Below are 25,194 nucleotides of genomic sequence, written 5' to 3'. Positions count from 1 at the left end.
CAACATAAGTAATTATACAATTGTTTCACAGTTTATTATAGATTATCGATAAATGTATAATAATTACTATTAACTGCTCATCGAATCATACTGAAGACTGCGTTAATCATTCATTTATTAAGAAATATCCCCGACACAAAATTACTTACAAAAATATTATTAATAATAATTAATTAATTAATAAATCAATTTATAATTATAATTATCATTATCATTACAATTATAATAATAAATTTTTAAATTCGACTTACGATTTAAACAAGTAAATAATAATATAATATGACCTTACAATAAATCTTAAAGTAAAAAAAAGAAATCTAAATTATTACTTTTTTTTTGCATCGGGAATCAATTCAGTTTTGAGTTTTAAAATAATTTTGCCCTCGATTATTTTTAAATTTACTTGTGACGGCGAGATCACGATTTTTTGTTTTAATTAAAAAAATTTTATTCATTCCTTCAATTAATTTCGTTGTTAATTATCGTTATTTACGGAAAATTTTCATACGATTACTATACAATTTTAATTATTATTTAATTTTATTTTTTACTATTTAATTTAATGTTTTAAATGCCAGTCAAAATAATTAGTATTATAATTTATAATTTTTAAAATTAATTTATACCTCTAACACTTATAGATATTAAGGTTTTAATTTTTATAAATTGTTAAGAGTCTACTGCCTTAACAAAAGTCTTTAGGCTTTTAAGGCCATCCTCAGACAGCAGTCCCCACTTTTTAAAATTTTTTTTTACTTCGAACTGTCAGATAAAAATTTTAGAAATTAATTTTTTCATATTAATTATCAATTAGGAGTAAAACAAAATTTTAGTCACAAAATTTTAAATTTTGAATTAAAATTTTGACAAAGATTTTACTGATATTTTCAAAATTTCGTTTAACTCCGGTGTAAAAAATTTTTAAATGAACGCGGACTTTTTTCCCGCCGAATCGGAGTAAATTTGAATTTTAAAAAAATCGGTAATGACTCGGAATCCACTCCGAATTTTTTTAAAAATTTAAGCGGCTTTAATTTTAAAAAATTAATTTCCAAAATTTCATACGATCATTAAAATTAAAAGTAATTAAATTTTTTTTAAAAAGTGAGGGCACTTTGAGAACGGCCTTAAATATTTAATTAATTATCAATTTTTTTTCTTTTTTTCAATTTTTTATCATATATTTAATTATCAAGGTATAAACGTATAAATATCGTATGAAAAAGATTTAAAAAGGTACCGTTTTAAGTTTATAATTGGAATTGGTAGTGGCGGGTTTCATTTAATATTTAATATATAATATTTATTAATTATTATTATTATTATTAATATTAATATTTATTTATTTACTTTAATTAGGCGACATTATAAAAGAACAATAGGCGATAGATAACCAGCGAGTTTTTCTTTACATATGCAATTGGTTATTTTTTTTTTTTTTTTTTAAATATTTTATTACATATCACTTACATGTGCTCGGCTAAAAGTTAACTATCGTATTGTTTTACAATTTAATAATTAATATTATATTATAATTAGTTATTATTTTGTTCTATTAGTTTGTTCGTGTGATTTTAAAATGTGCGCAAGACGCGTGTGAAAAATGTGCAATTTAAATAAATCGTATTTTAATTAATTCAATTGTACAATTAAATGAGTTTTTTTTTTATTTTAATTCATTTAAATATTAATTTTAATTTTTTTTTAAATTGATAGTTAAGACTCAAATGATTAATTTAAGTCCTCATTAATTTAATTAATTAAAGTTATTGATGTTAATTATAATTAAGGGCCTCAATATTTTTATTTTATTAATTGTTCAATAATTAATTCAAGTCCTCATTAATTTAATTAATTAAAATTTTGATGTTCATTATAATTGAGGGCCTTAATAATTTTATTCAATTAACTTTTTAATAATTAATTATCGATTTTAATTAATTTGTAAGACTCAAATAATTAATTCAAGTCCTCATTAATTTAATTAATTAAAATTTTGATGTTAATCATAATTAAGGGCCTTAATATTTTTATTTAATTAATTCGATAATAATTAATTATTAATTTAATTAATTATAATTATTGATGTTAATAATTATTAAGGATCATAATATTGTTTTTTAAGGCCTTAATTATTTTATTTAATTAATTTTCCAAGTCTCAATAATTAATTATTATTTTTAATTAATTATCAAGACTTAAAAAAATTAATTAAAGTTTTTATTAATTAAATGAATTAAAATTATTGATGTTTATGATTGATGATCATATTAATTTTTTTTAAATTACAATTAAAATAAAAAAAAAACTCATTTTTTATATTTCCAAGCCATAACCGCATCAATACCATTCTGATCTCCCCCATTCACTCATTAATCACCACCATAATAATTATAAATAATAAAATTGAAACAAAAAATGTTTCAATTATCATAAATTAATTATTAATTATCAATAACTTTTACCACTAGACAATTAATAGCATGGGGAGATTTTAAAACCGGCACCTTGAGTATTTAATTCCTTTGTTATAAATTTAAAAATAAAAATAAACGAGTTAAAAAAAAATAAAATAAAATAAACGAATCGCTCGTTAATTAAAAAAACATAAAATAAAATATTAGTTATGCGTATTTATAATAATATATCTTAATAACAATTAATGACACTTGTTTTAATTTCTACATTATTTGCAGAGGATATTAATCAATAATTATCATTATTATTAATATTATTAATTATTCATTTTTAATATTAAAACCTTATTGGGCACGGCCCAATGTCAGGACTGTTATCATTATTTTATTTATTAATTAATTAATTAATTTAATCATTAATTAATTAATGCGTTGCCGTATTAACTAATCTATTGTTTTCGAGCGTTAAATCTACCATTCGTTTATTTAATTATTTTATATTTTTTATTTATTATCAAATTGTAAAAAAAAAAAAAAAAAAACTCGCCGCCATCCTGCCGTCAGTCAGAATTAAAATACAAATTAATATTAATTAATTAGGCGCACGAATGAGTTGATTTTTTTTATTGTGACGAACGCTCGTGGCAACTCGATTTACAATTTTTTTTTTTCTTTATTTTTTTGTTTTATTTTAAATTAATTAATTATGTTGACGTTGTTGTTTCTGTTGTTGTTGTTGATGTTAATGAATTGCTGCTCGTAAAAAAAAATGAGTTGTTTCAGGTTTTAAATTGCAGGAATGGTCCAAATATACATATCTATAATATAATTATTATTTTTTTTGGTTTTAATGAGAAAAAAAAAGTTTTTAGTTTTTTTTTTCTTCGACCCCAAAATACACAATTTTTATGATGACGTTTATTCGTTCAGATTGTTTTGATGATTCATTTCGGCAATTATTTCCTGAAATTTTGAAAAATTATTATTATTTTAGTCGTTATTATAAATTACAAGTTTTATATTTTTGTTTTTTATTTCCACAAACATAAAAGAAATTTATTTATCGGTATCTCAGTAAAAAAAATTGTAAGTAAATAAAATAAATTTTTAAAATTAAATTTTTTTTCAGAATTACAAAATTTGAATCCGTCAAAAAATTAAAGAAAATTTTTTTTTTTCTGATTAACAAATTTTAATCCCTTACAGAATTAGAAAATAATTTTTTTTTTTGGGATACAAAAATTAGAATCCGTCAAAAAATCAAAAACAAAAAAATTTTTTGTTCAAAAAATTTGAATCCATTACAAAATTAGAAAAAAAAATTTTATTCATGATCCAAAAATTTGAATCCGTCAAAGAATTAAAAAAAATTTCTTATAATGATTCATAAATTTGAATCCGTCAAAGAATTAAAAAAAATTTCTTATAATGATTCATAAATTTGAATCCGTCAAAGAATTAAAAAAAATTACTTTTAATGATTCAAAAATTTGAATCCGTCACAGAATTGGAAATAAAAATTTTTCATGTTATAAAAATTTGAATTTCATGGAAAAAGAAAAAATTTTTCTTTAAACTTAAAAATTTTAAACCCGTTACAGAATAAATTTGATTTTTTTAAAATATAAAAACTTGTTAATTAAAAAAAAAAAAAATTTAATTTATTCTTACATTTTTGTTGACAGCTTCAATGTTTTCATTTACTGCCGCTGCAACAGCTTTCTCATTAATATCAATCTCTTCGACGGCCTGTCAACAAACAAAATTACATTAATTATTTATTGCGTCAAAAAAAAAATACTTAATTAATTAAATTGCAAGAATTAATTAATAATCAGTTGGCCCCTATGTTTCTCTCATTATTTTGTTTAAATTATCAAGAACTAAAAAATCTGCTCGGCAAATATTTTTAGTCTCTAGGTATTCATCATTTAATTAATTAGTTTATCAATAAACATATAAATTAATTATAAAAAATTACGTACTTTAGTAACTGAAGTAACATCTTCAGTGATAGCAGGTCCAAGTGATGCTGGTGGTTCAGAAACTACTGGTGGTACTGGACTTTTGTTTTCTTCTTCAACAGTTTCCGTTTTTTCAGCGACATTGTTTTCAACTGGAGCTTCAACTTCTGGTATGCTCTATAATTAATAAATTGAAATTGTTAATTAAAATAAAGTACATAAATTACATAATAAATTACATGCTAAATAAATAAATGAATAAAATTTGTTCATTCACTCTGACATGCGGTGATGCTCCAAGATGCGCCAAAAATAATTTTTAAATTTCACAACACGGTAATTAATTATAATTCATTAAATATTTTGTCTATCAATGAGATTTGTTATTTACTGCTGGCTTTTAAATGCTTTTTTTTTTTTTTTGTATATAATTTATGTAATTTAATAATTTCCAAAAATTTCATACTTTTGCTGTAATTATTTAAATTATTTATTGCGCGGCAAAATTTACAAAATTCAAATATTTCCGTTTCGTTTGATTACGAACTCAGACTTCAGGTTTTATTTTTTTTTAAATTATAGATATTTGTTTTCTTATTTAACACTTTTTTTAAATTTAAAAAAAATTGAACTCAAAACCCGCGATTTTTAAAATACAAAATTAAAAAAAAAAAAATCCGTCGCATTTTTTATATTTTACCCTGGAGTTAAAAAAAAATTTTTCTTAACTCCGTGAATTATTTATCAGAAAAATTGATTTAAAAAAATTAAAACCGCGATTTTTTAAACACTCAAATTTTCGCGCCTTTTTCAAATTTTTTTCTCCTCAAATAATTCAAAAAATTATTTAAAAATTTATAAAAAAAAATTACAAATCAATTTTTTTATTTAAAAATTTTTTAAAATAAAAAAAATCGAACTTGTAACCCGCGATTTTTAAAAAACAAAAATAAATTTATCACATTTTTCTCTAATTCAAAAAAAAATTTACATTCCACGGATGTAATCAAAAAAATAAATTTAAAAAATTAAAACCCGCGATTTTTCAAATACTCAAATTTTCGCGCTTTCTTCAAATTTTTTTTTTCCTCAAATAATTCAAAAAATTATTTATAAATTTCGAAAAAAAATTACAAATATTGATTTTTTTATTTAAAAATTTTAAAAATAAAAAAAATATTGATCTTGGAACCCGCGATTTTTAAAAAAACAAAAATAAATTTCACATTTTTCTGTAATTAAAAAAAAAAATTCCCATTCCTCGAATCAGTCATTAAACAAATAAACTTAAAGAATTAAAACCGCGATTTTAGTAAATACTCAAATTTTCGCGCCTTTTTCAAATTTTTTTTTCCTTAAATAATTCCAAAAATTATTTATAAATTTATAAAAAAAAAATTACAAATATTTATTTTTTCATTTAAAAATTTTCAAAATTAAAAAAAAAATCGAACTTATAACCCTCGAGTTTTAAAAAACAAAAATAAATTTACACATTTTTCTCTAATTTAAAAAAAAATTCCCATTCCACGAATTAGTCATCAAAAAATTAAAACCGCGATTTTTCAAATACTCAAATTTTCGCGCCCTTTTCAAATTTCTCTCAAACCAACAATTATTAATAAATTCAAAAAAATTAGCACAAGTGTTAAAAAGCCAGCTGGTAAAAAATTCAAAAATTACTTCAATCGTTAGTCGAAAAACCAAGAGGCAGATGAAGGATCAGGATAAATAATGAATTAATATAACCAATTAATGAATTAAAGTAACAAAAAGTTCATTGACCAAAAACAATGAACCCGAGGATTTAAACGACAGGGTCCAGGATACAGGAGATGACGGACCAGGCGCGGTTAATTCACCATCCGCTTTATGAAATATATATATAAATATATATGTATATCAAATGACGACGTAACAATATAATAAATATCGCCACGAGTGTGAACTGAATAGTCCGATTCATGCCAGTAGTTGGTGTCTATTAATCACCTGATGATTCTGGAGCAAACTGTCTTTAGTTGTCACTTCCTCTTGCTTATTATCATTGTCATCATTGACATCAATTGTCTCAGCCAGTCTGTCATTGATAACAATCTCGCATTTATCGTAAACGTATCCATTCATTTTATCCTGCTGCTCTTGTTTGTCTAATTTGTCTTGCGGCGAGGACTCTACGGATGGATTGGGACTGGCAGGCGGTGTCAGAAGGTCTTCTGTCGGACTTTTAGGACTGGGAGATTTATTATCATTTACTTTTTCATTATCACTAACTTCGTTATCCTCAAGCTTTACAATTTCCTCTTCCTTTTCCTGTTCAATTTCAGCTTCGAACTGCGGCTGAGGTGGCGGTGGAGGCAAATCATCGTCCTGAGGAGCCGGTAACTGCTCAGGAGATTCACTGATTTTTTGATCAAAAGTATCAGCCGCTGGAGGTAATACTCCAGATGACAAATTGTAGTCATCGGATATCTGAGATGCCATGAAATTCATCAAATCCGCGGATGCTTTTGGTACCGGAATTGGAGACTCGGGTAAAGGCGGAGGGACATCAGCTTCCAAATCATCGGCTGATACTGCAACTGGGCCTTCTTCTGTTTCAATTACTAGGTCTTCAGTTTGTCTGGGTTCTGATGGAATCGGAGCATCTGGAAGCTCAGTGACTTCGGATTCTGTTTCAAGTTCAATTATTTCGGTGACGGTGTCAATTATTTCGGCAGTGGGTTCTATTGTTTCGGAGATGGAATCAACTATTGGTACGACTTCGGCAACTTCTGAAAGATCATCGGGTACTTCGGAAACGTCATCGACACTCTCAGAGACATCAAGAACTTGGGGAACGATATCGATAACTTCTGGAATTTTTTCTACATCTTGATCCAATTCCTGAATTTCGATGGATTCGATTACTGGTGCAACGACTTCTGGCTTGACATCAGACTCTACGGGATTGTCAATGACTTTTGATGACTCATTAGATTCATTAGATTTGTTGTTAGACTCGTTAGTGATGAGTGGAAGTTGATTATTAGAATTAAGAGCGGGTTTAAGAGCCTCGGCGAGGGCGGTGGCGTTTGGGGCGGCCTGCTGAGCCTGCTGGAGGGGGGAAGGGTCGATCGGGGTCGGGGGCGGACTGGATGGAAGCAGGGAAGGAAAGTCCTCAGTGGTTTTCCTCTCAATGATAGACGGTGGTGATATTTTTTGTGGTGGTGGTGATTGGGACTTGACCTCTACTGGGGCGCCCTGCGCTGGACTGACCTCGACTTTCTCCACTGGCACTTCGTTTTCCTCTTTCTTGGCCTCGGGGACGGGAGTTGGGGCGGGAGATGAGGGTGCTTCTTTGTTCTCATCCGCTGGACTTGCAGTCACAGCTGAGGGGGAAACCTTCTCCTCGTCCTTTGATTCGGGCAAGGAGTCTGTTGGGCTGCTTGCCGACTTGTCCTCAGCTGGACTCACTGCTTCGGTTGCATTTTCGCCTTCCTCTCCGCCCTGAAAATTTTTTTAAAATTAGTTATTTGTTTAAGAGAAAGATTTTGCGGGTTAACTTTTTTTTAATTGATGGGAAAAAATTAATAAAAATTTTACACCAGTTAAAATTTTTGAAGAATTAATGTTTTTTTGGCTGATTCTCAAAATTAATTAAAAAAAAATTATGGAAATTTTTGGTTTTAATTTTAGACAAAAATTTTCATCAAAAATATGTCAAATTTTTTTGTAACAGATTTTCTAAATTAATTTTTTAAAAAAATTATGAAATTTTTTTTGAAAATTTTGGACAAGAATTTTAATCAAAAATTTCAAATTATTAAAAATATGACAGTTATTTTTTATACATTGATTTCAAAAATTAATTTTTAAAAAAATTATGAAAATTTTTGTTTTTAATTTGAGACAAAAATTTTCATCAAAAATTGAAAATATGTCAATTTTTTTTGTAACAGATTTTTTTAATTAATTTAAAAAAAAATAGTGAAATTTTTTTTGAAAATTTTAGATTAAAATTTCAATCAAAAATTACAAATTATTAAAAATATGATGAAGTTCTTTTTTTTTATGTTGATTTTAACAATTAATTTTTTTTAAAAATTATGAAAATTTTTGTTTTTAATTTAAGACGAAAATTTTGATCAAAAATTAAAAATGTCAAATTTTTTTGTAACGTTGATTTTCCAAATTAATTTAAAAAAAAAATAATGAAAATTTTTGCTTTTAATTTTAATCAAAAATTACAAATTACTAAAAATATGTCAAATTTTTTTGTAACTAATTTTCAAAATTAATAAAAAAAAAAATCAAAAATTTCAAATCATTAAAAGTGTATCGAATTTTTTTGTTCACGTTAATTAAAAAATTAATAACAAAAATTTTGATTAAAATTCTTTAATAAAATTTTTTTTCTACTCGTTATAGTTTGGAAAAAATTTACCAACGAATCCAAGTCTATAACTGCAATACTTTTCGCGATATGAAATTCCAAAGAACATCTAAATGAAACTTTATCACCGATTCCAGTCTTGTATTATCGATTCCCATGACTTCCGCTTCTAAATTTAAAATTCAAACCTCCCAAGAAAGAAACTACCAGACTGCTCTCCACATAAAAGTTCTACTCAACATATACATGAATATATGTATGTCTAAGACAAATTGAATGGGGAAATTGAAATCGGGTGCGTACAATAGTTGGTAATGAGACACCAGTCATAATATAGATTCCAGATGAAAATAAACGTATGCAATCTTCCTTATTTAAATATATATCTATATAAATATATACATATATAAAACCAAAGACTGCGTTGTTGGCTTGCTACCAATTTTTTTATTAACTCTCCTTTTAGTGACTCGATCTTTAGGTCTCTTGGGTCTCTGATATTTATTTAAAAAAAAAATTTTTTTTTCTTTTTCATCAACTCGCCTGACTGAACTTAACAATCCAACAGTAATGTACTTTCAACTGCACATAAAATAAGTAATCGACCTTTATATACAACGACAAGAACAAGAGTTCAATGTAACATCGAGTAGTCGATGATGAGTTAAGTTTCCCGAGCTCGATATAAAGTTAATTTGTTATCGAGGAAATAGAAATTTTTATTTTTCTAGTCACGTTGGAATCGCAATTTCCGGTCTATTATTTTTTTTATTTACTTCTGTTGGTTTTTTATTTATTTATTTATTTTTTTGAAAGGTAACAAGTGCGGCTATGGAAACTCTATAGTATTGATATTGATATTGATATTGATGTGGACAAAAAGTCTGGAGGTAAAGAAGAGCCTTTGAGATATTGATAGTTGAAGAAACTTGAATTGAAGCTGAATTTTATTTTATACACTCGAGTCGAGAATCGTTTTATTGCAAACCGAGACTCTATTTTTGAATGATGCACTCTCATTGTTACGCTTAACTTTATGCATGAGTAAATATATATTCAAATATATATATGTACTTATTTCGAGTCATACTCGAGTTATATATAAATTTGTATTTTTTTTTTGGTAATTTTCATGATGAAAAAAAATTTATTTTGTTAAAAAAAAAAAAAATAGGAGAGAATAATTTGAAATTATGTGACGTTTATTATTAAATTTTATTAGTGCGTTAAAAATTTATTTTTTCATGCAAATTTTATTTATTTTGTAAAGGAAATTTTAGTAAAAAAATTTGAATGGAAATTTATTAAAAATTTTTTTTAATTGTGGGAAAATTGAAAATTTCAATTTTGAATTCAAGTGAAGATTTGTAAGACATTGTTGGTACAAATTTAAAAAAAAAAAATTTTTAGGAAAACTTTATGGAACTTTTGGTGGAAAATAGAATTGTTGTAATGAAAAATTGAATTTCAAAAATTAAAGATTAAAAATTCGTCGGCAATTTGAAATAAAAAAAGTTTAACAAAATTTGTGGTAAAAATTTAATTTTTCATGCAAATTTTATTTATTTTGTAGAGGAAATTTTAGTAAAAAAACTTTGAATGGAAATTTAATAAAAATTTTTTTATAATTGTGGGAAAATTGAAAATTTGAATTTTGAATTTAAATGAAGATTTATGAAAACTTGTTGGTACGGATTTGAAAACAAAAATTTTATGGAAACTGGTGGAAAAGAGAATTGTTGTAATAAAAAATTGAATTTCAAAAATTAAAGATTAGAAATTTGTCGATAATTTAAAATAAAAATATTTTTATAAAATTGGTGGTAAAAATTTAATTTTTCATGCAAATTTTATTAGTTTTGTAAAAGAAATTTTAGTGGAAATTTTGGGAAAATTATATATTTGAATTATGAGGTCCACTAAAGAATTACAAGAAATTTTTTGCACGAATTTAAAAAAAAATTTGAAATTTATTTTAATAAAAAATCGAATGTCAAAAATTAAAAATATTAAAAAATCGTCAATAATTTTAAGCATAAAAAATTTTAACAAATAAATCAATCGCAATTTTTAGTAACAAACTGCAAAAATTTTTCATTGCAAACCCAAAGAAAAAAAAATTTGAAAGTAGAAATAATTTGCATTAATTTATTTTTAGATTATTATCCAATTTTTTTTAAATTTTATTTTTCCATGCGAATTTAATTCAATTTTTTTAAATTTCGTAAATCAAATTTTAGTAAATAAAAAATTTGAATGAAAATTTTTCAACTTCTTTTTTTTGGAAAAATTCAATTTTTCAATTTTGAATTCCAATATAAAAATTTACAAAAAACGGGTACGAATTTAAAAAAAAATTACTGCAAATTTTAGCGAAATTTCGTTCAGAAAAAAAAATTAAAATTTTAATAAAAAACCGAGTTTCAAAAATTCAAAATACAAAAAATTCCTCCATAATTTCACTCAAAAAAAAAACTTACAAAAATTTTTTATTGCAAACTTAGAAAAAAAAAAATATCCAGTACCAATTAATTTAAAAACCAAAAAAATATCAAGCCCACCAAAGTGTCACTTAATCAACAAGGGTTAAATTACATAAAAAAATAACAAGTCACACGATCTGAATAAATTTCTTCGGCATTACAGTAACCGGAAGCCGTGTAGTACAACAGCCAGGAAAGTTTATTAGCGTAATAAACACAAGCATTTGGGGACGTCATGCATCAGATCCTATTTTTTATCGAGCCCCATACCGTATATTTATCAACTTCTTGATCAATATCCTCCTTAACGATAATACCTAGTAGTGGAATAGCCGATAAAATTCGTCTCGTACCGCGTAATACAGCACCAGCCGCCCTAAAAACTCCCCCACCAACACTTCTTCCTACCTTAACAACTGTTTCCATCTTGATAACTCCAATATAATTATAATAAATATATAAATAATTAATTATTTTAATCTAATCCCTATAAAAACCACTAAATTTAAATCCCAGACAAACTTTTTTATACAAAACTACTAGTCGCGTAGAGGAACGACTTAGAACTCAACGTCTGGCACCAGCCGGGTGCGGTTTATATAGACTCGAGTTCGTCCCACGTAACATATGCATTACATATAAAAAAAAATTATTATAAATATATATATGTATATATATGTAATGTTGAGTAACAAATAAAAATATAGAGATCGCTGTCAATATTTTCAATGCAGGCCGCTAATTATTAGTCTTAAATTTATAAAAAATGACTGGTATTGATTATATATATGTATATATATTTTTTGTCAAGCGTAAAGACAATAAAAACATGAGACACAAGACATGAGACCTAAGATGGTGGACGTATGAAGGGAAAAATAAAAAAAAGTTACCACCGCAAACCACACGTGTCTATTCTTGGATACGGAGTTTTGATGTGTGGATGTATTATATATATTTAATACGGATTAAATTTGTTCGATAGATTATTACGACGTTGACGGTATAATACGCGTGCTTAGATCCCCCGCACACCCTTTTTTTATCGCGGTTGTGATCATCGTAATGTTAAGACGCAGTTTTATTCGTCTACGCTCGGGCGGTCATGAGTGATGCTGATGATGATTTTTATAAATAATATGTATATGAAGATATGAGGATCGAGTGACAGGTTTTTTGTTACAATGTCGGATCTAAACAAGCCTTGGAGTGTTATTTTACATGTTAAATATATATATTATTGTTGTAACAACATATTTTTTTTTGTAACTCGGGATGCTAATGGAGGTTGACTTGTTTTCGGGCTTTGGGGCCTTTTTGCGGTCCGGGGTTTGGTTTTAGGGAAAAGAGGCCCAGAGGTTTTTTGTAGCAAATTTTAAGAGCTACAAAATACTACTGATACATTTTTTTGCCATCTTTGATAGTTCACGAGTTATTTGAATTTCAAAGTATGAGGCTGAGATGTGAGGATTTTGAGACCCGGTTGACTTTGAATTTAAATTGTGGGTTAATTTTACGAGATACAGAAAAATTGGTCCAGTACTTTTTTGTAGAGCGTAAAATTGTCTACAAAAAAGGTGATGATGACTTTTTTGTAGGATCTATAGTTTAGAGGGAAATTATAGATCAAGAAATAAATAGTAAGCGCGGATCGAGTTCCCGGCCTTGGAAGTGATTCGCTGTGATTTTATACGCCGGAGAACTGGATGCGTTTAGTTAGGGGACGCTTCCGCCGCGGCAGCACTTGCGGAGGCGTAGATGCGCAACAGTCGGTAAAGCTGGTGCTTGTCAATAGCACATTGTTTTAACGACAATCTATTTAAAAGGTCTTTTTGTTATCGTTTTATGTAGAAAGTTTTTTTGTTTTCGAACAAAGACTAGTTTGTTTGACATAAAAACCGTTTGCTGAATCAGCGGTAATGAGACTCGGTAAATAGTTCATGTAGACATTGTTCAAATATATAATTAAAGCTAACGCATTACGAATGTCTTTAATTACTAAATTTCTACCGCTAATTTCAGATAAAGTTGTTGACTTATTAGTAGCGATGAGTTGGGATGTTTTAACCAACGGAGCATTACATGAATTGGAAACTCTAGACCACAAAAAAATAAACTTTCAAACTAATTTAATTAGCGCTGCTTGGAAAAGTAATACTGGATACTGCTTTTCTGCGGATTTTATTTTTTTATGTAAACTATAGATTTTTTTACGCGATTCTGAAGTCAGCCGACGTCTAATAATTTTGAGATTTTTTTTTTAATGATAAATTAAAAAAAAAAATATTTAAAAAAATTGCACCTGTAGTTTTTAAAATTTTCTACATGTGCATATTTATAGATTTTTGTTTTTTTTTTTGTAATTGATTTATTGAAAAAAATGTTTAAAAAATATTTTTATTTGAAAATTTGAATTTTGTTGATTCAATTGTTAGATATTTAAAAAATAAATTAAAGAATTATTTTAAAATGCGTCGACAAAAGATAAGAAAATGACATACGGGCGTCAGTGTAAATAAAAAAAATAATGAAGAAAAAGAAAAAAAAGAATTAAATTGTGTGCTTACTCTCTTTTATTTACTACAGTCAACGACTGTGCTCGTCTGAGTACAAAAGCAAAAAAGGAAAATATTTAAATAAAATGTCTCATGAATTTTTCTATGAATCATTAAGTCTAGCATGTAGAGTTTAAAATAAAGCAAAAGGTTAACAAAAATTAGCATTTCATGCTGAGCAAAAAATTTAAGAATTTATTTGAAGGATCTACTGGCAACGGCCGTGTCCTTCGTCTAGTTTAAGGACAGAAAAATTTGTGTCTAAAAATATTCTGTACTTGGGTGATTATTTCATGGGGAAGTCCAGAGTAAATTTAGATCGGATGTATGTTCAAAGTAAATTATTTTATATGACTGGTTTTTAAAATTTTTATTGATATTTTGATATTTTTTTGAAAATTTTATCAAAAGGTCTAATTTAAAATTTCAAAATTTATGAACTTTTTTTATTTCAATTAATTTTTGGAATTTGAATTTTAAATATTTTCAGTAAAAATTTGAAATTTGATAAATTTTTTTAAATTTTAACGTCAGTTTTTTTTTTTAATTTAAATTTTAAATATTTTAAGTAAAAATTTGAATTCGGAAATTCTTTTAAAAATTTCGATTTCAAATGTTCGTAATAAAAAATTTTAACTCAGTAAATTTTCCAAAAATTGATTGATATTTTGATACATTTTTTTTAAAATTAATTTTTGAAATTTTAATTTTAATTTTTTTCAGTAAAAATTTGAAATTATATAAACTTTTTAAATTTCAAAATTTGTCAGTTTTTTTTTTTAATTTAAATTTTAAATATTTTGAGTAAAAATTTGAATTCAGTAAATTTTCAAAAAATTGATCGATATTTTGATAAATTTTTTTAAAAATTAATTTTTGAAATTTAAATTTGAAATATTTTCAGTAAAAATTTTTTTAAAATTTGTCTAAGATTTGATTAAAAATTTGAACATGTTTTAATTTAAAATTTCATTTAATTTGAAAATATAAATTTTTGTTTATTTAAAAAATTTTATTTTCAAATTAAAAAATAATGATTTACATTTTTTATGAATTTCCCTTTTTATATTCGTGTATTTTCATAAACCAACGATCTCTGGGAAATAAAAAAATTTAAAAAAACCAGCAAACAAAAGCGGCATTTCTCGGTCAGTGAGCTTGTGGATGAAAAAAAAATATTCTCAACAAATGGCAATGAGTGAGTTGCATAAGTAAACCACAACAAAAAAATCAGTGAGATAAAAAATAATAATAAAAAGTTTAAAAAAAAAAAACTGGAGTAGGTAAAAAAATATAATAAGAAGTCATCGCCCTGGGAATTTTTATTCGGCGGGTTCACGCCCTGGGGGTTTTCGCAGCCGAGTTTTTTGTTGGTTTAGCGCTCGCTATTTCTACACGAGTTTCCAAACTCTACAATAGACTCAAAGCCCTTTGGGCGTTCATTCTGCTGTTAATATTTCCACTGCTGTTGCAAAAACCTGGATACGGGTTACGACACCCGGGCTACCCACTACTCTCGATACAATTTCTATAGTCGATTGGCTTATATATATGTATGTATCAAACCCAGACCTCTACTCTTATCTGGCTATCTTCCAAACCGAACAATCATCTTTGTACCGTAAAAGTGATATAAAATTTATCACTCGATATTTTTTTACCTCGTAAGTGTCCCAGTAACTACATAAGTTTGGTTTAGTTCAGATAACTCGAAAACTATGCAACTTTGGTAAAAATGCTTGAGGACAATTTTATAGAAAATTTAGTTCTCTACAAAAAAGCTCTCATTAATTTTTTACGTACATTCAATAATTTATGAGTTATTTTAATTTTAAATATATGACATAAGTTGGAGCAAGAATTTATTGTTTAAAATTTTTCTTATCTTGGAATTTAAATTTTGGATCCTGGATTAGAGATACGACAAAAATGTACTAAGATGATTTTTTAGGAAATTTAATTCTCTACAAAAAAGCTCTCATTGATTTTTTACATACACTCAATACTTTACAAGTTATTTAAATTTTAAATATATGTCATAAATTGGAGCAAGACTTTTATTGTTTAAAATTTTTTTTTATCTTAAAGTTTAAATTTTGGATCCCGGATCAGAGATACGACCAAAATGTACTGAAATGATTTTGTAGGAAATTTAATCCTCTACAAAAAAGCTCTCATTGACTTTTCCCCTAAACCCAATATTTTACCAGCAATTACAATTTCAAATCCCCGGTATAAATTTGAATTAAAAAATAAAATTTCATTCATTTCTATACTTTAATTTAAAAATTCATTTAAATTTATCAAACTATAGGTCCAATAACTAATTCTTAAATTTTCAAAAATTAATTGCACGAATTTTAAAAAAATATTTAAAATTCAAATTTCCCGCGGTTCAAAAAAATAATCCCGTTATTTAAATAATTATTTAAATAATACATAATATATAAATATATGCAGACATATAAGTGGTGGAATAGTAATTGAATGTGTTAAATTGGTTTAACGATATTGCGTGAGTTTGCCAGGCGGGTTTAACTTGAACGCGAAAAGTCCTGCGAGTCTGTCGGTTGTCATGGCAACGGCGAGCGGCGTCCCGGCTTTTCCCGGTGTCGCTCGATACTACTGTAGGTACGACGACGCCCAAAATTTGCTCAGCTACTGGCCTATACTCTGCACTACTACCTTATTACTTAACTTTACTCTACACTGACATTAAGACCAAGACCAAGAGCAAGAGTTAAATCTAGACCTCGATCCAGACCCAGACCCAGACTTTATTAAAAAAAAATTTCTCGCTTTTAAATAAATTTAATATTTTTAAAAAAATTTGATATTCATCCAAGCTACAGACTTTTTTTTAATCTTATGAAAAATACATGAACTGATGTATCCATTGAAATGTAAAGAAGTAATTCAATATTTTATAAAGGCGCATTATAATAAAAGGCTCATAAAAGTTTTAAAGAGTAAAAGATGAATAATAAAAAGAGTTTCTAGGACTTGAGATCATCTGACATGTGAAGTATCTTGTTAAAGAGTCATGAAAGTGTAGTGTATGAGCAGTTGCAAGTGTAAAGAGAGGAATTGTCGGCGGTAGCTCAATCAACCGCGAATCGAGCTCTAAACCGCACACCTAGTGCCGTTAAATCTTAACTTTTTCCAACACAGATGGATCAACGTTACCATTTTCATTATCAGGTTGCATTTGCCCGTTTCACCGTTGGTTTGACTGACACACTTGACTTGGATTTTTTTTTTTTTCTCTTAGATTTATTACTTTGCTTCACTACCACCAACTCCAAAAAGTTTAAATTAATGTAACTCCGGAACTATTGGATTAAGGTGAAAATTTTTCAGGACAATTTTGTAGGAAATTTAATTGTCTACAAAAATGTATTCATTAAGTTTTTACGTAATTTCAATATTTAATGAGTAATTTTAATTTTAAGCTCACGATTTATAATTTAAACCGATGATCAATTTCGTAAATCTTATGGGAAATCTTCTGATGTAAATTGTGGCTAAAATATCAGTCGTACGAAAAAAATGTATAGATACAATTTTGTAGAGAATAAAATTTCCTACAAAAAAGTATTGAATGACTTTTTACGTAAATTCAATATTTACTGAGTAATTGTGAATTTAAGCACACGGGTTAATTTAAACCGATGATCAATTTCGTAAATTTTATGAGAAATCTTCTGATGAAGATTGTGGCTAAAATATCAATCATACGGAAAAAGTGTACTGACATAATTTTGTAGGAAATTTAATTGTCTACAAAAAAGTATTAAATGACTTTTTACGTAAACGTGAAATTTACTGAGTAATTGTGATTTTAAGCACACGGTTTATAATTTAAACCGATGATCAATTTCGTAAATTTTAGGGGAAATCTTCTGATGTAAATTCTGGCTAAAATATCAATTGTACAGAAAAAATGTATAGATACAATTTTGTAGAGAATAAAATTTCCTATAAAAAAGATATGAATGACTTTTTATGTAAACTCAATAGTTTACAGGAAATTATCGTTTAAAGTGACACACTACTTTTCCTCATTTAAATTCATTTTATTAAATAATTCATGAAGGATGTAAACAAAATATATATTTTTGTCACTTGTTTAAATAATCAGACGTCATACTCGTACATATATATATGTAGATGTATAAATTTATGAAGGGATAAATGCTCAACGTCAAGTTGAGTTGAATTTTCATCCCACGACCAATCGAACAATAGAGATGACGTGCTCATGTACTCTCTCATCACGCGCTTCATTCACACCATATAATAAATGCATATATATATAAATATATATATAAGTACAAAACACTCTCCCCTACGATAATATATAGTGCGAAAGAGTGGGTGTGGCGGAAACAATGTGACATTCATTGACACGCGTACAAGACGATACTAGACACAACCAGACTTTATCGATTCTTTTTATTTCGATTCGCTATTTTATTTACGTCAACTCTCAGTAACAAAAATATATACATATATTTTTTTTCATTAACGCATTGCATTAAGTATCCACTCATTTAATAAATTAAATTTTTTTTTACTAAAAAAAATTTTATACGTCAGTAAAAAATTCTCTGATTTTTTTTAAATAAAATGAAAATTTTTTACTCAAACAAAATGGAGGCAGAATTTTAAATTAAAATTTTTTTGACAGGGGTTCAAAGACTCAAGAGATGAAATAAAATTTTTTTAGAGCTTGCTTGAGTTTTTAGTAGATAATTTACGAGGGAATTTAATTGCTCATTAAAATTCGGTGGGAAAATTTAAAAAATTAGTCATTAAAAAAAAAAATGTAATTAAAGCAAAGTAATTATTCGTTGTTTAATATCTCCATTAAATTGGCAGCTATTACTTGATTGCATGATCTCATTATAAAATCATGATATTTCAGTGAATAGAAATCAAACATTTGCATTAAATCGTTTATTACTACACGTAAATTAAACACATGTCATTTGATTTAATTAAATAGACATCAGTTACATTTTGGTAACTTAAATATTTATACAAATCAATACACTACTGGAAATTTCCGATTGGAAATTAAAAAGAAAATTGAAGAGCCAGAGATCTCAATTATTTAAAACTTTACGTCACTAATTTTTTTTATACACAAAAAAATGTTTTTTGGCGCGAAAAATTTTTATTTACCCCAAGAAATTTTTTTTGGTTCGAAATAGTATATTACACTACAAGGGAAGAAAGTTGAAATTCCTGCCCTGTGTGATATGATGCCCGAGGCGAAGCCGAGGGCATCATGACACACAGGGCAGGGCTTTTAACTATCTTCCCGTGTGGTGTATACGATTTTTCTTTATACCTGGTCGAAAGTACGTTTATTAATTACATTTTTGAATACTATAAACAACACAACCACGTTCTGCCTTCAGCTGACAGGTCGGCCATGTTTTTTTTATTTGCTCCCTATTGACGCGCCTCTTTCGGACATACATAAAACTTTAATTTTTTTCCGTCTCCCTTTTTTTTTTTGTTGCGTTTTTGATGCCTGCCCCGCGACATTTGAAAGCACGAGCGAAGCGAGTGCGTCTGGTCGGCGGGGGCAGGCATCAAAAACAAAACAAAAAAAAAGACATAATTATACTTATAAAAAATAAAAATAAAAAATAATTATTTTTTTTCGAAAGAAATAAATTTATGCCTATGAACAAGATTTTTTTCCTGCCAATAAATAATATATAAATGAATACATAATCTTTCAATAATTAACCTCGCCTCTGCATCAAAATCTTTTATCACCTCATCCTCGTCCATAGAGTCATCAGATGATACTTTTTCAGTCATTTTATTATTGCAAGTACACTGTTTACTTAAAATATCACAAACAACGAGACACGAAAACACTGACGTACATATAAATAAAGCAACGATCTATGATGTTATCGTCAAAAATTTTATTGATAAAGTGGTAGACGTTCAGTAGATGGCAGCAGCCGGCTGTTTCCGTAGGCACGAAAAAATTTTTTGCTCCCGGCGATGTAAGTGGGGCGCGTGTAACTCCACTAGGAGAGGGAAATGAGACTTTAGGCCTTAAAATTAGGGAGGGAAGTGCGTACTTTCGACTAAGGGATAAAGAAAAAAATTTTTATCTTCAATTCATTGCAAAAAATTTTTACTCCCAAGGAATTTTTTGAAAAATAAATTTTCTTGGAGCAAAAGAAAATTTTTTGAGTCGAAAAAAAAAATTCTTGCGCCAAGAAATTTTTTTCAGTTCTCAGAAAATTTTGGTCTTCAATTTATGATGCAAAAAATTTTTACTCCCAAGGAATTTTTTGAAAAATAAATTTTCTTGGAGCAAAAGAAAATTTTTTGAGTCGAAAAAAAAAATTCTTGCGCCAAGAAATTTTTTTCAGTTCTCAGAAAATTTTGGTCTTCAATTTATGATGCAAAAAATTTTTACTCCCAAGGAATTTTTTGTAAAATAAATTTTCTTGGAGCAAAAGAAAAATTTTTCGGGGCCCGGAAAAAATTCTTGCGCTAAGAAATTTTTTCTAGTCCTAAGAATCTTTTTTTCTGTGTACTAATTATTATTTTTATCAGTAATTAGACAAATTATAGAATCTAAAAAAAAAAAAAACGGTAACCGGAAATGACATTTATGGTTTAAGATTTAAAAAATAAAAAAATAAAATAAGTTTTAGATAAACTGGCCCTTAAAAAATACTTTTCCTTATAGAATTATAACTTCAATATAAAGATTTCTTTTTATATTTTACTGGGACATGAAATTTTAATGACGTATAATTACATATTAATAAAAATAAAATTTCTCGACCTAAATACAGGGAATTAAATTTTAAAAAATCTTCCAACTAAAAACTAAAAAAAATTATATACAAATATATGTAATATGTATATATAATTTATTTATTTTAAAAATGACGACGTCAAGCAACTGGACACAACAGACAGGTAAAGTTATATCCGGGAAGTTTGGGCCGTTGAACCGAACCCAAGGGGAAGATAAACAATTAAATTTTCTACTCAATTCATTCGATAAAAAATATATTTTAATTAAAAAAAGGAACAAAATATGTATTCTTATATATATAGATATTCAAAATGATTAATTGAAACGTTTTATAAACGCGACGCTCATTACAAGTCATTAAAGTCATGTCAGGTGAGATTTATTATTTTTATGAATAATAAAATAAAAATTAAATTGCGTGGGTAATTTATGGTATAATAAAAAAAATATGAGAAAGGTTAGGAATTGAACTTGAACTTGAAAGAAAAAAAAAAAAAAAAATGTATTACTAAATTAATTTAAATAATTGTTTTAAAGATCGCGTTTATTATTATTATTTATGATTATTATTATTGTAATAATAATAATAATGTTGTCTCATGAACTTGGCCACTCCCAGTTCCACTTGAGAACGCGTAGTCGTTATGTCTGTAAAAAATAACCCACACGCGGGTCGCGGGTATAAACTCCTACACAACTTGGGACAAAGGTTACGTGTTATTTAGCCATAACTTTTTATGGGATTGTCCTTTACTAGATTCTATGGATTTTGGTCCCTGGACACAATAATGTACAGCAGACCTCGTTATAAGACTATTAGTTTCTCTGGTTTATAAAAAAGACAGCTAATAGTCTTATAAAGATGTCTGACTATACGACCTGATAAGTTACTTCTCTATTTTTTTTCCCTCGTATCGAAATGGAACCCCCACCCTGGTTCTACTGATGAAGATTTTTATTTCGGTTGTCAAGGAGGTCTCTGCAGTCTTTTTATGAGTTAATCAAATATGACAAACATAAAAGGACGGGCACAAACACACATATGGGGAAAACCGAGCGATCGCGAGTAAAAAGTAGAGGGGAAAATCATTTTTCCTAGTAGGAAATTTTTTTCCTACAGTCCAGTAAGGGGACAATAACATAACCAGGTTGTATTGTACCCTCGACAAAAAATCGGATAATTTTTCACACCTCGAACGCGAAGCAGAGGCAACTTCACGATTCGAGATTCGGTGACTTATTTTTTGTGTAATTTTTGAAAAAAAAGTTTATTTTTTTGACAGTCTAATATATATGTAAGCAATGTCTTCTCTCCATATTTTTTGGGTGTGGAATTATCAAATATATAAGGGGATGTTCATAAAATACGTGCGCAGTTATGGGGGAGGGAGTCGGGGGGGTCTAAGGAACTAAAGTTTGCAGCTCATCATCCAATTTTGAAAATTTTTCTCTCGGTTTTTCAAAATTAGTTTTATTATTGCAAATAATAATAAATTTAAAATGTAGAAATTTTTGTATGGTCTGTTAATTGCCATATATTTACGGGGGAGGGGGATTTGTAATTTTTGACGCAATATTATAAGTTAAGAAATGATAAAAAAATTAAGGAATTTTTCAAAAAATGCAATAATATTTTGTCACAGAGACAAATTTCCGGGTATATTTTGTCGGGGATCAAGACACCTATTGCCGTCCTAGAGGAATGGGAGCTTTGCATTTTAAAAATCAGAGTTTTGGCTACAAAAGTACACAGGGTAATTTTGTGGCGAGTGAAAATTCTGATTTGATTTGAGATGTTTTAAGTTCAAAAGAAAATTCGCGGTAGTTAGAGGTTTGGCTGCTGATAAAATGCCAACGGTTTGAGGTAGAGATAAAAAAAAAATTAAATTCAAGTTGAAAGCGTAAGCTGCAAGTGGATTTTAATTAAATTGAGTAAAAAAAAAAATTCAACCCAATACGAGGCCATGCTCGAAATAATTTAATTACCGCGATTCGTAATTTTGAATTTCAAGTCGGGACAAAATTTTTTTTAAAAACTGACAGCTCAGGAGAAGTTCAAGATACGAACCCAAGCTTCAAGTCAAATTTACAAAAAATACTTGAAATATTTTTTATACTCACAATAACCCAATGGTCTGATATTTTTTCCCGCATTCTTTAAAATTCCAGTTTTCAAAGTTATTTTAAAAAATTCTAAAACCGGGCAATTAAATGAGCATTAAAAATCTACGGGCCGAAGTATGAAACGAATATTTTTTTTTCTCTAACACTCAATCATTTTTATAAATAAAAAATTAATCGTCACAAAGTAAACGATGAATAGAATAAGATGAGTCACGGTTAAACTAATTCCAGTTAAAAAGGATCCACTCTCTCCCTCGTTACCTCGATTCAATACACACTTGATCCTCCCTCTCCATTATTCCCTTCACTTTGTCCTACATGTTCCTATACTAAAATCTACATCAGGAGATCCAGTCTCAAGGACATTATTTTCCCTTCTCTTGGATCTTCACTACCATCCACATATTTATTATTTTATAAAATATATTTACAGGCGACTGCCCGTCATAAGCCTGGTCTAGGGTACAGGGTAAATTTTTATTCAAATTTCAGACTCCCAGTACCGTGCGTTTAGTTTTGTTCTCGACTACTCGTTGTAAGCCTGTGGTAATTTTCCATCATTTTAAACGTCCAGTCACATGCGCCAGTATCCCAATTTTTCTAGTGCTTATAGCGGTAAAATAAATCTTTTTACACAAATAATAATTGTAGTGTAAAAAATACTAATTGTTATTCACATGGTGGCCACATTTCTGGAAAACCTGTAAATGTCAGGGAATTATAAATATACTGGAAAAGTCAGGGAAATGTCAGGGAATTTCGTCCCAAAGCTGGAAAAATTTTCACTTTCTTTCTTTTGACTGAAAAAATCCTCCAAATTTAGTTTTCTGTCAAAACTGTTCAAAAAGTGACGCGGCGCGAATGCGGTTGTAAAACCATCTTGAAAAAAAATTAGTAGAAATTGATTCCAATAGCGAAAAAATGAAGCAGTTAGAATTATCAAGGCTGTTAGAAAAAAAAAAAGTCTCAGTAGAAACCAATCGCCAGGATCTTCAAGCTCTTAACATCCATATTGAAAAGTTAAAAAACTAAAAACATTAAATGTATACATAAGTAATGAACTAATAAGTTTCACTATATTTATTATTCGCGTACTTGATTAATACTTTATTAATATTCTATGAAATATTCTTATTTATGAAATTTATTCTAGTGAAAATGAAAAATTTATTTATATTTTATTATAGAGTAAGTTATATAAAAACATGGATTTCAAATCAAAAATATAAAATTATTCATTTAATAAACAAAAAAAAAATAATGAACATTGACAAATAATAAAAAAAAGCTTCATTTAACGACAATGATTAATTATTGATTAAACTGACTTATACCATTTTATTTTTAATTAAATAAATATTTCGAATGATTTAATATTACTACACATAGTCAGGGAATTTTTGAATTGTTTGACTGGAATACCTGGAAAAGTCAGGGAATTTCAATCTCAAAAATCTGTGGCCACCATGATAATATTTTACTTAATATTTATAAAATTATTATCCGCGAAAGATCGATAGTGAATTTTCATAATTAATTTTGATATTTTGTTCCTGCTGTCAGTTTATAATTTATGGAATTTTAACGGAGGCTAATAACGGGATGTCTGCTACAAAACTTAAAAAAGTGGTCAAGTGAGGGCTGTTTGGACTCAGTACCTGCCGATTAAGGGGAGAGACTTATGAAGAGCAGGCTTATGACTTGTGGACTGTCTAGTCCTTGAGAAATTTAAAATAATAAATAAAATTCAAACAACCAAGACATTGTGCTTTTGTTAATTATTTTAAACAACTAAAATGTATACCCGGAAATATATACGTAGTTTTAAAAAATACTTGAATCTTTATGTTTACACAGAAGACCTCATTGTCTTTTGTTAGCGACAATGACTTGTGTTGTAGGACTGTCAGTTTAAATGTTAATTAACTATTTGTTTAAATATATATTTAAATTTACCTCAGTAAGTGGTTCTTCTTTGCTAACATCACCATTTTTCGGTGTATCTTCACGTACTGGTTTGCTCTTGTCTTTCTTACTGAAACTTATCGATCTGAACGACCATTTTTTCTTTGTCTATACAAAAAAAAACATTTTTTTAAAATAAATAATTCAATTAATTAATTGAATTGCCAATTAAAAAAAAAAAAAAAAAAAACCTTGTCCTTCTTCTTGGCCTCTTTAGTGTCTGGAGATGTCACTTCTTTAGGACTCGCTGGTGTGCCTTCAGTAGGTGTCGTTACTTGTTCAGTTTCCGCTGGTGATTCGGCTGCTGGAGATTCTGGTTTAGATTCATCAGCTGCTTTATTTTCATCGTCATCCTGAAACATTAATTAATTTTTTATTTATTTAGTACTGTGGTGAAATTAATAATTATTATTTTATTTTATTTTGTGATGGGGGTTTGGAATATTAGTTTTATTTTAAAATACTGGATTAGATGAGTAAGCAAGAATTATCAAGGTCTGTACCAG

At 27.5% G+C, this 25,194-nt stretch overlaps 1 protein-coding gene across 3 annotated transcripts in view; it reads right to left on the bottom strand.

Moving 5' to 3' along the window:
- Positions 1-12: 12 nt before the first annotated feature.
- The window catches only part of LOC130674263 (A-kinase anchor protein 200-like), a 63,315-nt gene continuing 38,133 nt past the window's right edge, over positions 13-25,194 (bottom strand). For 2 of the 3 annotated variants that reach the window (XM_057479534.1, XM_057479535.1), the window contains exons 3-8: positions 24,880-25,041; positions 24,680-24,796; positions 7,610-7,870; positions 4,403-4,558; positions 4,089-4,166; positions 13-3,380 (exon numbers count right to left, since the gene is read on the bottom strand). In XM_057479534.1, the coding sequence (XP_057335517.1) occupies positions 3,336-3,380; positions 4,089-4,166; positions 4,403-4,558; positions 7,610-7,870; positions 24,680-24,796; positions 24,880-25,041 (819 nt within the window). In that variant the 3' untranslated portion in view covers positions 13-3,335. The remainder of the gene's footprint in view (positions 3,381-4,088; positions 4,167-4,402; positions 4,559-7,609; positions 7,871-24,679; positions 24,797-24,879; positions 25,042-25,194) is intronic. The other variant, XM_057479536.1, reaches the window with a different exon arrangement.

Source organism: Microplitis mediator, chromosome 9, assembly GCF_029852145.1.
Source record: "Microplitis mediator isolate UGA2020A chromosome 9, iyMicMedi2.1, whole genome shotgun sequence".
Taxonomy (NCBI): domain Eukaryota; kingdom Metazoa; phylum Arthropoda; class Insecta; order Hymenoptera; family Braconidae; genus Microplitis; species Microplitis mediator.
Note: the sequence above shows the minus strand (reverse complement) of the source record. Positions and strands in the feature narration are given on the sequence as shown.